We start from the raw sequence: 13,940 nt of genomic DNA, 5'->3' as shown, positions 1-13,940 counted from the left end.
CGCTTCATCCCGACTGTTTTTGTATCCAATAAGCCACGTGCTTCAAATAGGACTTTTCCACGCAAAAACATCTCATGATTTTCTCGCGCTCGGCTCATTCGAAGTCTGACAAATTTTTTGTAGTACTGAAAGTCTCCTTGAAAATAAACAAAGCACGCGGGTTGCTTGTGACACACACCAAACTGGGTGAAGCGTTTCAGAATGCGTTGCGTGATCGCCAACACCTATTCCGAGGATTTACCGAACAGCTTTAAATCTCTTGGTCATTGGAAAAGTACTTTTTTATTTTTTTTATTTTTCCAGAGAATTGCATCGTATTGTTACGTAACCGCACCTATTCCGGTATACCTATTCCGAGGACTTACCGAACAGCTTTAAATCTCTTAGTCACGGGAAAAGTACTTTTTTTTTTCCCCCAAGAGAATTGCGTCGTATTGTTGCGTAACTGTACATCGTCCATCACTTCTCTTACATGGTCTGTCATACATGGTCTTTCTTACCAGGACACTCTTCGCAATACATTCAATCAAAAATGCACTCTGAGGATTTCAAAAATAAATAAATAAATGATTAAAATGTACGCCACACGCCGCCAACATGTGTCCGGGGTAAAGGTGTGATGGTTAATAAACAACATTCTTGACAACTACATATCCCAAGAGATTCCTTTCATTTCGTTACGCATGTTGTTGATTTTGGTTGTTTCTGACAGCAATTTCTGAAGAATTTTAGCTAATAATTTGAGTTACACTTGCCTGTCTAGAAAAATTTCATTTAATTCATTAATCTATTTAGATATTTGGTGATTATCTTATTAATTCTTTGGTGCGTGTCTAGACGAGGTCTAGTCACGTTTCACGCAATCCTCGTGACGTTTACAACCATATATGGCTGCGGTAGTATTTTATTGGTTGCGGTCGAATGTTCGCGATCTTTGTAGCGAACTACATACATGTACACCAAAATTGCGTAAGGCGAGAAAAATAAGGATGCGTTTGGACTTAGAGAAGATCAGTGACTGATTAATTCGCCAGCACTCTTGTTTTTCTTTGCTATGGCTGCGAATCTTCCCTACGAAATAAGCAAGTTCCAAGAGCATTCAAGGCTACTAAAGCAGATAAAACGAGATACGAACCGATACTTTCAGGAAATTCAAGACTCGGGACAATTCAGTCAAGACGTCTTATCTGCATATCTTCCAGAAAGCGACTATCAGTCCTTAGCGGTTTGTGAGAAACCTCCCACTATCATTGTAATAGGACAAACATGCTTCGCCAAAGTCTGCGTGATCAACGAGTTGCTTGGGGAACCCGTTCTTCCCGTGGTTGGGGAGTTAGACAGTCGCACATCATGGCGAATGATTCGATTAAAGTACGGGAACATCTCAAACGTCAGTCTAGTTCTACCGGACAGTTTTGAATTAGCAGCGAACCTTAACGCCTATGAAGGCTCGTGGGAATGTGTTCCAAGAGCTGATCTCGAATTGACTGAAGTACAAAGACACGATCCAGCCTTGGCGACTGCTGTTGCTGAAGTTTCGTTAACGCATCCCTTATTGAAAGCCGGAGCAGAGTTAGTGTGTTCCCCCAGTAATCACGAGGGCGACATCGACAACATATTCCGGGCCTGTTGCGAGGATGTGCTTCCAATTGTTCTTTACGCGATAGAATTTGATGTTTTGACAGAGAAGGTAGGTTAGAATTTTATTGTGGTAATCATGCCTGTAATTATCCACATTTAGTTCACGCGCGCGAAGATGCGATCCGAAAAAGCTGCTTACAGTAATATTCTAATTTCTTTCACTCTTTCAGTAGGGGATGTTGTTAGAAATACACTTGTAGAGGCAAAGGAAGCTCAAGATAAATATACATTTAAGTTTTGTTTTCACCCTAAACATTCGAACGTGGTAATCTATGGGGCTACTCTTAATATTAGAGACCACTACAACGTGAGATATATGTGCCTTTTAACTCTATTGTCTTTCATTATCACCGATCATAACAAGTTTTGATCACTTAAAAATAATCACCTTTTTGCTTCTCCTATGAAGGAAAACTTTTACCCAAAAAACTGGCTTTGAGATAAGAATTGGTGTAAATTATGTTGTGCGTTTGCTTTGAATGGAATTAGTGGTATTTTATTAGGGTGCAGTTTTGTTTTACTTTCTTGGTACGTGCTGTAGAAATAATGTTTATTTAATGGTAGTAATTTTTATTAAGGGAAATTTCTGGTTCACGTGCTTTGAAATAAATTTGCCATCTTTCCTATCTTACATCATATCTTCCCAGCTGTTTGTTCAAGATTGCACAGTCCCTGTTCTAAAACCTGATATCTTTTCAACACACAAGGAAGTGAACTTGTACCACAAGTGGAACATTTTTAAAAGTTTAAGTTTTTCCATCTGTTAGGGAATCTCTCTAGATATGCTCTATAGAGAATCTTTGAATTTACCAATACACCCCCAAAAAATGGTGTTTGTTGAAGTAACTAGATTGCCTAAGGCAAAATATAATGAGGGCATGTTGTGCAAGGCTGATTGTACATGATATGCAGACAATGTACTATTTAGTACTGTCAATAACAAATTTGTAATCTAAGAAGTCTTATTGTAACTCGTTTTGGAAAAGAATTCACGTATACAGTACACACTGGTGTATTTTGAAATACATTCTATGCTGCAATCAGCTTGGGACCTGTGGTAGTTCATGTGATTAAAATAGTAATATCAGAGGTGTTTAATTACAGGTATTTTAGAATTTGTGTTCAGCTATGCATATGTATTTATTCATATATCAGTTGAACTCACTAAAATTGGCCTTTGCAATTGTATTTTTTTCTCACTTGCTCTGTCTCTGCTTTCCTTTTACCCTTTAGAGTGCGTTTCTCCTTATTTTCATCCATCAAGCAGTTTTTCAGATGTTGATGATAAAGAAGGTAGAATTTATCATGTGGTTTCTCTTTTACTTAAAGGATAAGACAGAACTCCGTCAAGTGAAGGCAATGGCACCAGATATGGCTGTGTTCTTTGTAAAGTGCAACAGGAATGCTTCTGCTGAGCTGACTGATTCTATGACTGAGTCAGGCCGCAATTACGTCATTGAGACAATGGAGCAGAGACAGGCAGATGTCAACCAAGACCCCAATATCAAAACTGGATCAATACCTGGGAAGACAAAGATCTTTGAGCAGCTATGTGAACTAGGGTACTTATCACTGGAGAATGAAGAAACTAAACTGCAGGCAAATGAGCAGTCAACAAACAATTCAATGTTGACAGCCATTCGACCAAAGTCGAATCTCATCGAGGACTTCAAACTTTTCCCTTGTTTTCTGCTGTTTGTGCGGCAAGTCCTTAAATATAATGTTGTTTCAGCTGCAACTGTACTGAATGAGGCTCATGTGAGAGTGCTTGGTATGTTCATCACTTCAGCCTTTGACATGGCCCGGGATATGGTGGTCACACCGCGTAGGCTGGACTATGCCAGAGAGAAGGAGGAAGATCTATTTAATGCTCTGATGGAAAGCGCAAGCCGCAAGCAAGAGGAAATCAAAGACCTCATACACAACACTATCACCTCACTGTCGCCAGAAATCTTGGATGAAGTTGAGCATCGGACCTTTGAAGGGGTAAAAGTGCTGCCTAATGGTGAGCTTTCAAACCCAAAGGATTTGCAGTACTGTGTTACTGTTATTCAAGAGCTGGTCCTAGCAAGAATCAACAACTCTGTGGCGGAAGGATTGATTAGTTCTGTCAAATACCTCCAAGAAAATTTTGTGGGAACTTTGAAGCGATGCATTGAGTGCCTGGAGAAGATAGACAGGGATGGGGTTTACGAAAACGGAGAATCTGCTACGTCATCCCTAAGACATGTAAGTTCATAGTATGCTGTTAACCCTTTACACCCTGACGTCAGTTTACATATTTTTCAACACTCTCCTGTATATGTTTCCTTTGGTACTAACAAGGAGTTCAACTGGCTTAACAGTCAAAGCCTTTCAAGTTAGTGATCATTTCCTTTATCCTCGTGATTTTATGGAATAATCCAGCAATATCACTGAAAGGGGAAATTAGATGCTGGTCCCTCTACGGGCTCAAAAGGTTTTATGTAACTGTTACATGTTTCTGCCCAATGGAATGGCTAATTCTGTCTTTTGGCTGCCTAGCTAAATTTTCCTGTGCTATATTTCATGACTAAAAAGCCTCAAGGTTCGGTATTGCACAAGTCTTGTCACTTGTTTGCTGTACAGATACTTTCATTAAAGGTTTGACCCAGCATTTCTCAATTAATCATGAATTAAAGTATCTGTGAGAGGGATTGAAACATGAAATGCTGGTGCTGTGCATCTACATGTAGAATGCAACCAAATGCTCTCCTTGCATGTTTCAATGCAATGACCGTGCAGATGCTTATCAGAATTAACTAACTGACCTTCTAACTCCTATTAATGACCAAGACAGAATTTTTCCTGACAATATCTAGTGTACAATATCAAACTGCCAGGTAATGAGAATGATAGAAAAAATATTAATCAGGGGATTGTTAGTTGATCAAATATCTACTTCTCCGAACTAACATCAAAATAATTGTATGGCAGACAGTAAGGAGAGTTGCTAATAAGATCTTGGGAGTGAAAGGGTGAAAAGTTCACCCTGTATCAGTTGTTGTGGTTACAGTTTCTGAGGATGACGATGGCTGTGTGCTTTAATAATGCAATCACCTTGAAAGTACCATTATTCCACACTATATCTGAGGTTATACATTTTGCTCCCTTTTTTGATAGGTGCTAAACTCTGCATACCAAATTGAGGTAACAGTGAGAGCAAGTTCCTCTCTAGCTCGGCTTTTGTGGGAAAAGATGAAACAAGCACTTCAAACTTTCCCTGGTCAAGCTCCACCAAAGGTAGATGGTATCTGGAAGAGGAAAATTGCTCAAGACATGCTCACCAGCTTGAGTGAAACACGACTGGCCAGACACATTTGCTCCCAATTTAGGTTGCGACTTCAAAAGTCTCACGAGGCATTTGCAACATCCTTGAGAATACTTGAAGCGCATCACTGTGGGAGACTAGAGAAAACTGAGGAGAGGCGTCTACGTCTGCGGAAATGCCATGCTCCCAAGATTGCCAGACTGGCTCTGGAAAGCACCTCTCTGAGAGATGTGGTGGTGTATGGAATGCCTCAGATGGGTCGAGAGGTTGGAAGGGGACAGTATGGTGTTGTGTATTCATGTGAACGCTATGCTGGTCGTTCACCATGTGCCATCAAATCCGTTGTCCCTCCTGATGATAAACACTGGAATGACTTGGCTCTGGAATTTTTCTACACAAGGTAAGTGTTTAGTATAGGATGTACAAGCCTAATGTAGTGTTTTTGACAACAGTCTTTTGGGAAGAGAAACATTAGGTTAAATGTATATGGATTGCTTTCCTGCATGTACTTTCTCCTCTACTTGTTCAACAAATAGTAACCTTCTATTAGTGTCCAATTTGAAAATTTAATGACGATCCACAGTATTTTTAACCTTCGACTTGATGAGATTGGGGAAAAGAAGGTTTCCTCTTCTTCTGGGCTGGGTTATTCAAAGTTTGGTTACCATAACTCAGGATTAGTGTGAAATCTGAAATTCTTAAATATGATTATTGGATACTTTAAAAAGAATAGAGAAAATTGTCCCAAAAGGGCTTTTGAACAAAGGAATAAAGAAATCTGTATTAAAATTTGACCCTGGGCTAGTGCTAATTGGCCTTTGAACAACTGGGCCCTACATTACACTTTGTTTCCTGATTTATAATGTCAATATCAGCCACACACCCAGAAGCACCTTTACAACCTCACCAATCAAGTATAGGTTTTTAAGTGCTGTGGAACCAGTAGCTTGTTAACTTTTTTCACCCTGATATCAGTATGCACGTTCCTCTATGCTGTTTTCTATATGTTTCATATGGTGCTGACAAGGAGAATTTTTTTCAACAGTCTAGAGGTTCTTTAGTTGTTGATAGTCAGTAGTAATATTATACTGGTCTCTATACATGTGGTATGGTGTTGACAAGGAGAATTTATTTTGTTCAAAGGTCAAGAGCTTCTTTAGCTGTTGATTATTTTATTTATTTGTTTGACCTTAAAGTTTGATTCAGTGGTGATATTATACTGTTATCTAGACATTTTTGTATGGTGCTGACGAGGAGAATTTGTTCAACAGTCAAGAGCTTCTTTAGTTACTAATCATTTCATATATTTTTGTTACCTTAATATTTGATTCTGTGGTCATATTGTAAGGAGAAATTCGATTTTGGTCACTCTTGGGGGGTGAAAGGGTATGTGTCTTTTGTGTATCCTACTTCACGAAGAGACTTTTAATTTGACAAGTTTTGATCGTGACTCTCGCAGTGGGTTTTTGTTCCTGCCACAGTTATTTAGGTTCATTTACGGTTTTTGTGGGAATTTCTTTAGTTTTCACTTTTATTATTTTTTTTTACCAGATCTATTCCAAAACACAACCGCCTTGTGTCCATCATAGGGTCAGTGATTGATTACAGTTATGGAGGAGGTAGTTCCCCTGCTGTTTTGTTGGTTATGGACAGGCTTCAGCGGGATCTCTATCAGGGCATCAAGAGTGGACTCCAGTACAAAAGCAGGCTGCTTGTAGCACTTGATGTGGTGGAAGGTATCCGTTTTCTGCACAGTCAGGGACTGGTGCATAGAGACATCAAACTTAAAAATGTGTTGGTATGTAAATTGAACCTTGACTGAAAAGGACAGTGGACCCTATTGATCTTTCACAAAATCACCCAATTCTTAAAATCCCACTTCAAACGCGCTAGCTCGTGGTACTTTTCGCCATTCTATGGCTTTCAAGCCAGTTGGGGTGCCATTTTTATGCTTGTAGATTTTGGATAGTAGTGCCATCATCAGGCCAGAATCGTTGTGTAGTCGAGTTTAATCCACCGTAACTTGCAGGATCAGTAATTTGCGGGCAAGTCCATCCTACCGAGGCTTTTCGAGGTTTGAGTAGCGTGAAGCCAATAGGGGTATCGTTGCTTCCTCTCACCTCTCATGGGCGGGATGCCAATTCATCGAACGGTCCCCTGGCACCCATTTTTACCTATGTGAGGGGTGAGGTACCGTAAGACATCAAGTGTCGTTAGGAAAGGAGTAGGAAAACGCTTTTGTTTTATCGCGGCAACTTTGCTCGTCGATGTTACCTTTTTTTTAAAGTTAATTCCTTTCTTCTGAATATTTTTTTGCTCGTGTAATGTTTCTGGAGTTAAGAAAGATAATTCCTTTGGACGGGCCTTCAGCCAAGAGTTCGAGATTTGCGAACTTAAGCAAGCAGGAACGTAGTCAGCTGGTTGAACAAAGACACTCGGGAAAGACTAAGGGAAAAAACAAACAAACAAACAAACTGGTCTGTATCAACCTTTCAAACTTCCGCAGAAGCGTTTCTTTGTAAATTTTTTTCCGGCGTGGAAAGCCATTTAGATGCTTTCGTGAAGCAAATCTGAACATGTGAGTTATATGATAAATATATTAACACAGAAACGAAAGTCTCAGTGTTTGAAAAGAAATGGTTAACGTGCAGCGTGCAACCATCGAGTTATGAAGGCATTTGTGAGGTTTGCTAAGCACTCGAAAAGCTGTAGTTGCACTCGGCGGCTATTACCTCATGCGACTTTAACGCTTATGTAGGATCGGATTCGTAACCTTACCCCGTAAGTCGATGGTTGCAAGCTGCACACGAAACATTTCTTAATGAGTTGGGCTAGGTGCCGATGATACATTTACGTATAGTTTTTTTTTTTCCTGACCTGTGATTTCTCTCATCAGAAAAACCAAGCTGCAATTTTCCGATCGAAATTTTCCGATCGAATTTCCCAACTTTTACACAACTTATTTGTCCTATTCTTGCTTGCAGTTGGACTCGAAGAACCGTGGCAAAATAACAGACCTTGGGTTTTGTAAACCAGAGGCAATGATGTCTGGATCCATCGTAGGGACACCCATTCACATGGCGCCAGAACTGTTTTCTGGTCGCTATGACAACAGCGTAGACGTGTACGCCTTTGGTGTCCTTTTCTGGTATATCTGCGCAGGCACAGTCCGCCTTCCCTTGGCATTTGAGCAATGCGCTAGCAAAGATCACCTGTGGTCGGCCGTTCGGCGTGGCGTTCGACCTGAGCGGTTGGCGAATTTTGAAGACCAATGTTGGGAATTAATGGAGGCATGCTGGAACGGAGACCCTAGCGGACGACCGCTTCTCGGAAACATTCAACCGAGGCTTATTGATATCATCAGACGAGTAGAAAGCCGGCGCAGTGGCACGGTGAGGCATCAGAGAAAAGAGAGTCGACCTTTCAAAGAACTAGAGGTACTTCTTTGATTCGCCAGACTCGAGAGAAAACTAACATGTACATGATAATCGACTGGAGATTGTTTATCGGAGCAATTCAGTTAGAGGTAGCATTGAGTGTTTCCCATGCAAAGCGTCTCATTTGCCAGTGTAACATCCGCTTAGTTAAAAAATAATTTCTCATTCCATGCATCCGTTTCACTGTGGGTATTTGGAAAGACATTGTGTCGGTAAGGGGTTCAGGTGACTCGTGGAGAGGCTATTACTTCAGTAATGAGTCTGCTGTGTTGAAATTAAGAGGGGGAATGCTCGTTCTAGGTACAATCCTATTTATTGACCCCTGTCAAACAACAAAAACCCTAGCGCTAGCTTGTAGACATTAATGCCAGCGCAAATTGTTTTCAGAACAGTTTCCAATTGAGTATCTTCTTAAAAATTTTTTTTTTTCGGGATTGCACCGCCCAAAGATGGATCGACCCCGGCAGACAAACAAGGCTTCGGTGTGCAGCATTATTATTACATGTAAAAGCTAAAACCAATCAAGACATTTCCGCATTTTTTGTCGAATGGATGTGCTTTGTTTTTTTTTTTTTTTTGTTTGTTTGTATGTTTTTTTTTTTGAAGCTCTTGTAGGTTCCTTTTTGGTGGCCGTTGTGAGTGTATGGTTTGTTTCTAACATTCGATCCAAAAGCGTTCTTATCTTCGTTGTACGTGCGCGAGAAAACAAAGAAAAAAAGAAAAAAAAAGAAAAAAGAAAACAGTTTTATCATTGTTATCCCTTTTACTCCCATGAATGACGAAGTAGGAATTTCTTCTTACAACATTCGTTCGTTTATCAAGCGAATGGGTGGTGAGAAGAAAGAGAGAGATCAATAAAGGGATGATATCCTTTGATGTAACACCAAATTCTTATTGCTCAAGTTATCGGAAGTAAATGGCAGACATTGTAGAAAATTGACATATGGATCATCTTGGGAGTGAAAGGGTCATACATTTTAGTGTGTTGAAGACCGTAGGTAGGCATAAGTCAAAATTCGTTAGCGAGTTATAGAAGTACACCGAGATGGGAGCTACCCATCGTCCCATCTTTCATTGTTAAATTTCCTTTTGTTTTTTTTTTTTTATTAGTCAGACAGACAGATTTGAACCTTTTTGAATGATTTATTTTTTTATTTGGAAACTCTTTGAATATACATATAGTCGTTCGAAATAAACGCCCATTAGATGTCTATATTTTGTAAATGCGTTTAGTACTTTGTCAGGGTTAATATCTCTAAGAGGAACATAGTTAATGAATTACCAACTGATCGAATGTGAAATTGACAATAGAAAACTATTAAAATTATTAAACGCATTAATAGATGAATGATGGATGGAATTAAAAGGGAACACGAAAAATTGATTGAAAAATGTTAAGATGTGAGACCAAAAATAAGGCCAAAAAGGAAAAAAAAAAGAAAAGAAAAACAGCGTCTCCATCGTTCTTACTAAATATCATTCAAAAGAAAGTCAAGGATTGCTTTGACTGTTACTTTCTTTTATCGTTACTCTTGAGAATCTTTGTCGCGTGTCTGCTCTTGTGTGATTCTTTAGTCATTAGTACGAGAAATCCAAACATTTAGAAACATTGTTGGTGATGGCTGGTCAGTTTACTAAAGCAACAAATTTACAGTTAAAAAATGAAGAAGAAGAAGAAAACGAAATATGACATAGAATGGTTTTCTTATTTCTCCTTACAGTATCATCCTTGAATCAAATGTAAAGGTCATGAGAATAAAGGAAATGATCAACAATCTAGGAAGCTTCTGATCGTCAAACAAATTCTCCTTGTCGGAGGAAGTGTAAAGAGAACAGTGTGCAGAATATAAGTATCAAAGTTAGGGTGTTAAGGGGTTAAACTGTAATAACGTTTGCAAGATGGTGCTTGTGTAACCCGTAAAAACGAGTTAAGTGAACTTGTAACTTGTTATTAAGGCTATGGTAAGGGATTAATTACTACGGTATGTAAATAATGTTGATAATTAAATTATTTTTTTGGCTACCTTTTTATTGTCTTGCCTTACTTTTCGCTCGCGAAGAAAATGCTTGAGAATAAGCTGAAAAACCAAACAAAACAACAACAAAACAAGGCTTACAAACAAGAAACAAACACACAGACAAACAAGACTTCGTGTATCAGGCAAAAAACTGAGTTTCAAAAGGTTTCTGTTAGCCATTGGTGGACAAAATCGTTACGTTGATGTACGCCCCACAGGTCATCAAATAATGAAATTTTTTAGACAAATCGGATCAGTGATTTTCAATAGAAAGAGCTGGTTGCCGGGACCTCTTAATTGGGGTTATGTCTTCTTGACAAATTGTGATGTGAGCTCTATTTGAAATGCAGAGAAATCTTGATTAAGAAGACACGGACTTCAATTTCATTCACGTTATACAGGCCAGCTGGCCAATCGCTTGGATAGTTTACTAATACATCCTTCGGTGAACTTTTGGGTAAATCCGCATAACTGGATGTTGCGGCAAGTGCTGATACATGTGCCTCAGTTATTGCCAAACTAATGATAGCTCAGAATCCATACGATTATGACACGGCTAGTTTAAGGACCATGACGGCACTTAAAGGATAACCTTTTTCAGATCTCTTGTCACTGATGCCGAGGCTCGCTCTCACACTGATTCATTTATTTAATTTTCTTGAACCGTCCCTTTCTCCAGTCCAAGTGTCCAGTCCTAAGATTTATACCTCAGACAATACCGTGACATAGTGGCCAAGCCTTTAGAAACAACAGATGGCTTGTTTACCTATTACCGGATGACTTACTGCATTGTTACACTTGGACCTTCCGCTGAGTTATTACATGCGCTTGAGATGAATGTACATCGGAAGAGCACTGAATTGCCGTAAGTACCTCGTTATTTTTATTTACTAGGACTTAAGTTTCTCGGTTTTGCTAAAGCTTAGTTTGACTGAACATAGTTGTCCATTTGTAAACTGCTAGTGCGAAACCAAATAAGTTTTAACGCACAGCAGCTGAAAGGTAATACAACGAAGACCTCATATCAGCGTAATGCCGAATGATTTTAGACGTTGCAGTTGCCATTTTCCCTTTAGATGATAAATTTGAATGCACATCGACAATTGCAAGAGAGCAAGTTCTCCTGTTACTGATCGATCGATACTGTTCTCCTTCAAAGTGTGAGAGATTGTTCACGCAATTTATTTATTAAGAAGAGGAGATGCTTTCGCTCCTTTCGACATATTCGCTAATGTTTGACTTTACTTATTAAAGGCAAGCTGTTTGGTCTCTATCGAGTTAAATCTTCCACATTGTGACGTACGAGTAGCCAAACATTTTGACATATAAGTCCCGGGTAAAACTATTGGGTGGCCAAGTGTATTACACAGGGTGTTATGAGCTGTGATGTTTTGCTTTGTAATCATCTACTCCAGCCAGGTCAAGTCCAGGTCTATGAAATAATCGTGGAAAAAAAAAGAGAGGGAAAGAAATTCAAATGAGATATGATTCGAATGAAAACTGTAATTGACAAATAGAGAACTGTACACCTGGCTAATACAAAACCCGGTCGAGAAAGTGGCTACGTGGCTATAGAGAAACAAATATGGTTTTGTTTTGATCCTTTTTTGATAACGACATTACCAAAATATTTGTATATCCACTTTGCTCAGGTTGATAAAATGAAGAATGATTACGCTCGTTATGTTGTAAAAGTTAAACTTGAAAGATTACTAGACTTAAAAAGCAACTATCACGTTAGGTGGAGGGTAAGGGGTTTTCTCTGAGAGAGGAAACGCGAGGGTGTTATAGCTATCCGACCATCTAGTTAGAATGGAGCTTTGGTCTGTGATAAAGTGAACATCCTGGTTTGACATGGGGCATCATCTGTGTTGTTTGTGTAATGTGGTTTATTAATTTATTCTTAAATAAAAACTGTCGTGAAAAGTTTGCACGTGCTCATAAGAAAATTTTCCTGTTTCGGTATATTTAGTAGTTGATTATGTAAGCTATTATTTCTTGTCGCTAACACTGATTTGTAGAATGTCAAAGGAAGTATTAACCGGCATCGTGTGATCGAAAAATTAAACAATGATTTATTTAATCAAATAGTCGCTAGTAAAACCGCAAGCGTAGATTAACACTATGATCGTCGAGCAAGCCGATGTAACAGGAAGTTAGTGGTCACGAATCATTCAAGAATGTGTAAAACAAAACTCCGCCCACGCTCCTTTAAATCGTGACGATGGCGGTCTGCTTCCTGACGCCTATTTACATCTCGTCAGAAAAAAGGCCGCTAATTAGTGATCATATAAAAGGACCTCTTGTTGCAGCGTTTAGATCACCCCTGATGAAGGCACTAGACAGGAGTGTCGAAACGTTGGGTCTATGAATTGTAACTTCTTCGGTTACATTCATTAAATCTGCAAACCAGTGTAGCTTCAAACTATGTCTGATTGTCCACCTGGTTGCCGTGTGAACTTTAATATACAAAACTGGAACTTTGTCAAGTTAGCTTAAATTACCTCACCACTCCGGACTTACGTATCTGGGTGTGTGTATCCGTAGCTAATAAAACATAGCATTTTTATAACTCAAAAAAGATGCGATTGAGTTAGGTCGAAAAACAGGACGTGTAATGTTGGATTGTGAAGAATAAAGTCAGGTTAACCGAAAGTATAAAGTCCAAGTCTGGAGAACCAGCGTGTGCAGAGTTTCCTTTAACGTAGTGAGAAATTCTGCGAAAAAAACTAACCTAGATTGGATCATTTCTGAAATCACATGAATACCAGTTTGCTTTCGTCTCATTAAGTTACATGATGTGTTCCTGTACTCTTATTTGAAGTAATTTGGCAAGTTGTGATTTAAAGGTCATGATTATGCACTGTTCAGGAGTGAGGTTTTTATTATGAGACCTGAGAAATCTGAAAAACACACAAAACAGCCCTGGATGCTAAAACTAATGAACGGAAAATGGGAAAATGATCACCAAAAATGATCAAACTGGAAAACCGAATCTGTACCCAATTTCACAAATTCCACTTCTCCTAGGTCCTATTGATATTCTACCCGTCTTTACGCTAGACGGCCAAAATGGGGTAAGCATTATCCGTCTATGTGCGGATAATGCGTCCTCGACATTTATGAAAACGACCGAAGTAAAGCATCAAGTGTGACCACGGATGTATGTATTAAGACGGCAACAAGTTGTACTCAGGAAGATTTTATCTACCATTTCTGTTACCGTTACACAAGAGTCATGAAGGCTATACGTAAGGTTTAAGTTTTAAAGTAGCTTCTCAGACTGAAAGGTGCCAGGCGGAAAAGTAAGTAAAGGAGCCCCTTACTGGAGTGAGATATTGCGCACAGAAAAACGCATTAACTGCCAAAATTAGAGGCAAACTGTTCAGTCTAACTCTAGAAAACGCTTAGTTAAGTGAGAGGCACTCTGCTGTCACTCTCGATATACTGGTTGCTGTATTTAAACTGGGAAACTTGCAAACATTTCGTACGCAATACAAGTCTACCATGAATCACAAAAATTTCCTAAGTTCCGCAATTCAGTATGTACCTCTA

At 39.2% G+C, this 13,940-nt stretch overlaps 1 protein-coding gene across 1 annotated transcript; it reads left to right on the top strand.

Moving 5' to 3' along the window:
• The first annotated feature begins 101 nt into the window (after positions 1-101).
• LOC113678454 (dual serine/threonine and tyrosine protein kinase) lies at positions 102-10,390 on the top strand. Its single transcript, XM_027195334.2, has 5 exons — positions 102-1,690; positions 2,971-3,870; positions 4,783-5,330; positions 6,482-6,728; positions 7,915-10,390. The coding sequence occupies exons 1-5, from the start codon at positions 1,055-1,057 to the stop codon at positions 8,377-8,379; spliced, it is 2,796 nt and encodes a 931-aa protein (XP_027051135.2). The 5' UTR covers positions 102-1,054; the 3' UTR covers positions 8,380-10,390.
• Positions 10,391-13,940: the final 3,550 nt, after the last annotated feature.

The sequence above is a fragment of the Pocillopora damicornis genome, chromosome 13 (assembly GCF_964200805.1).
Source record: "Pocillopora damicornis chromosome 13, jaPocDami1.2, whole genome shotgun sequence".
Classification (NCBI taxonomy): domain Eukaryota; kingdom Metazoa; phylum Cnidaria; class Anthozoa; order Scleractinia; family Pocilloporidae; genus Pocillopora; species Pocillopora damicornis.
This window is presented reverse-complemented; position numbering and strand designations above follow the sequence as displayed.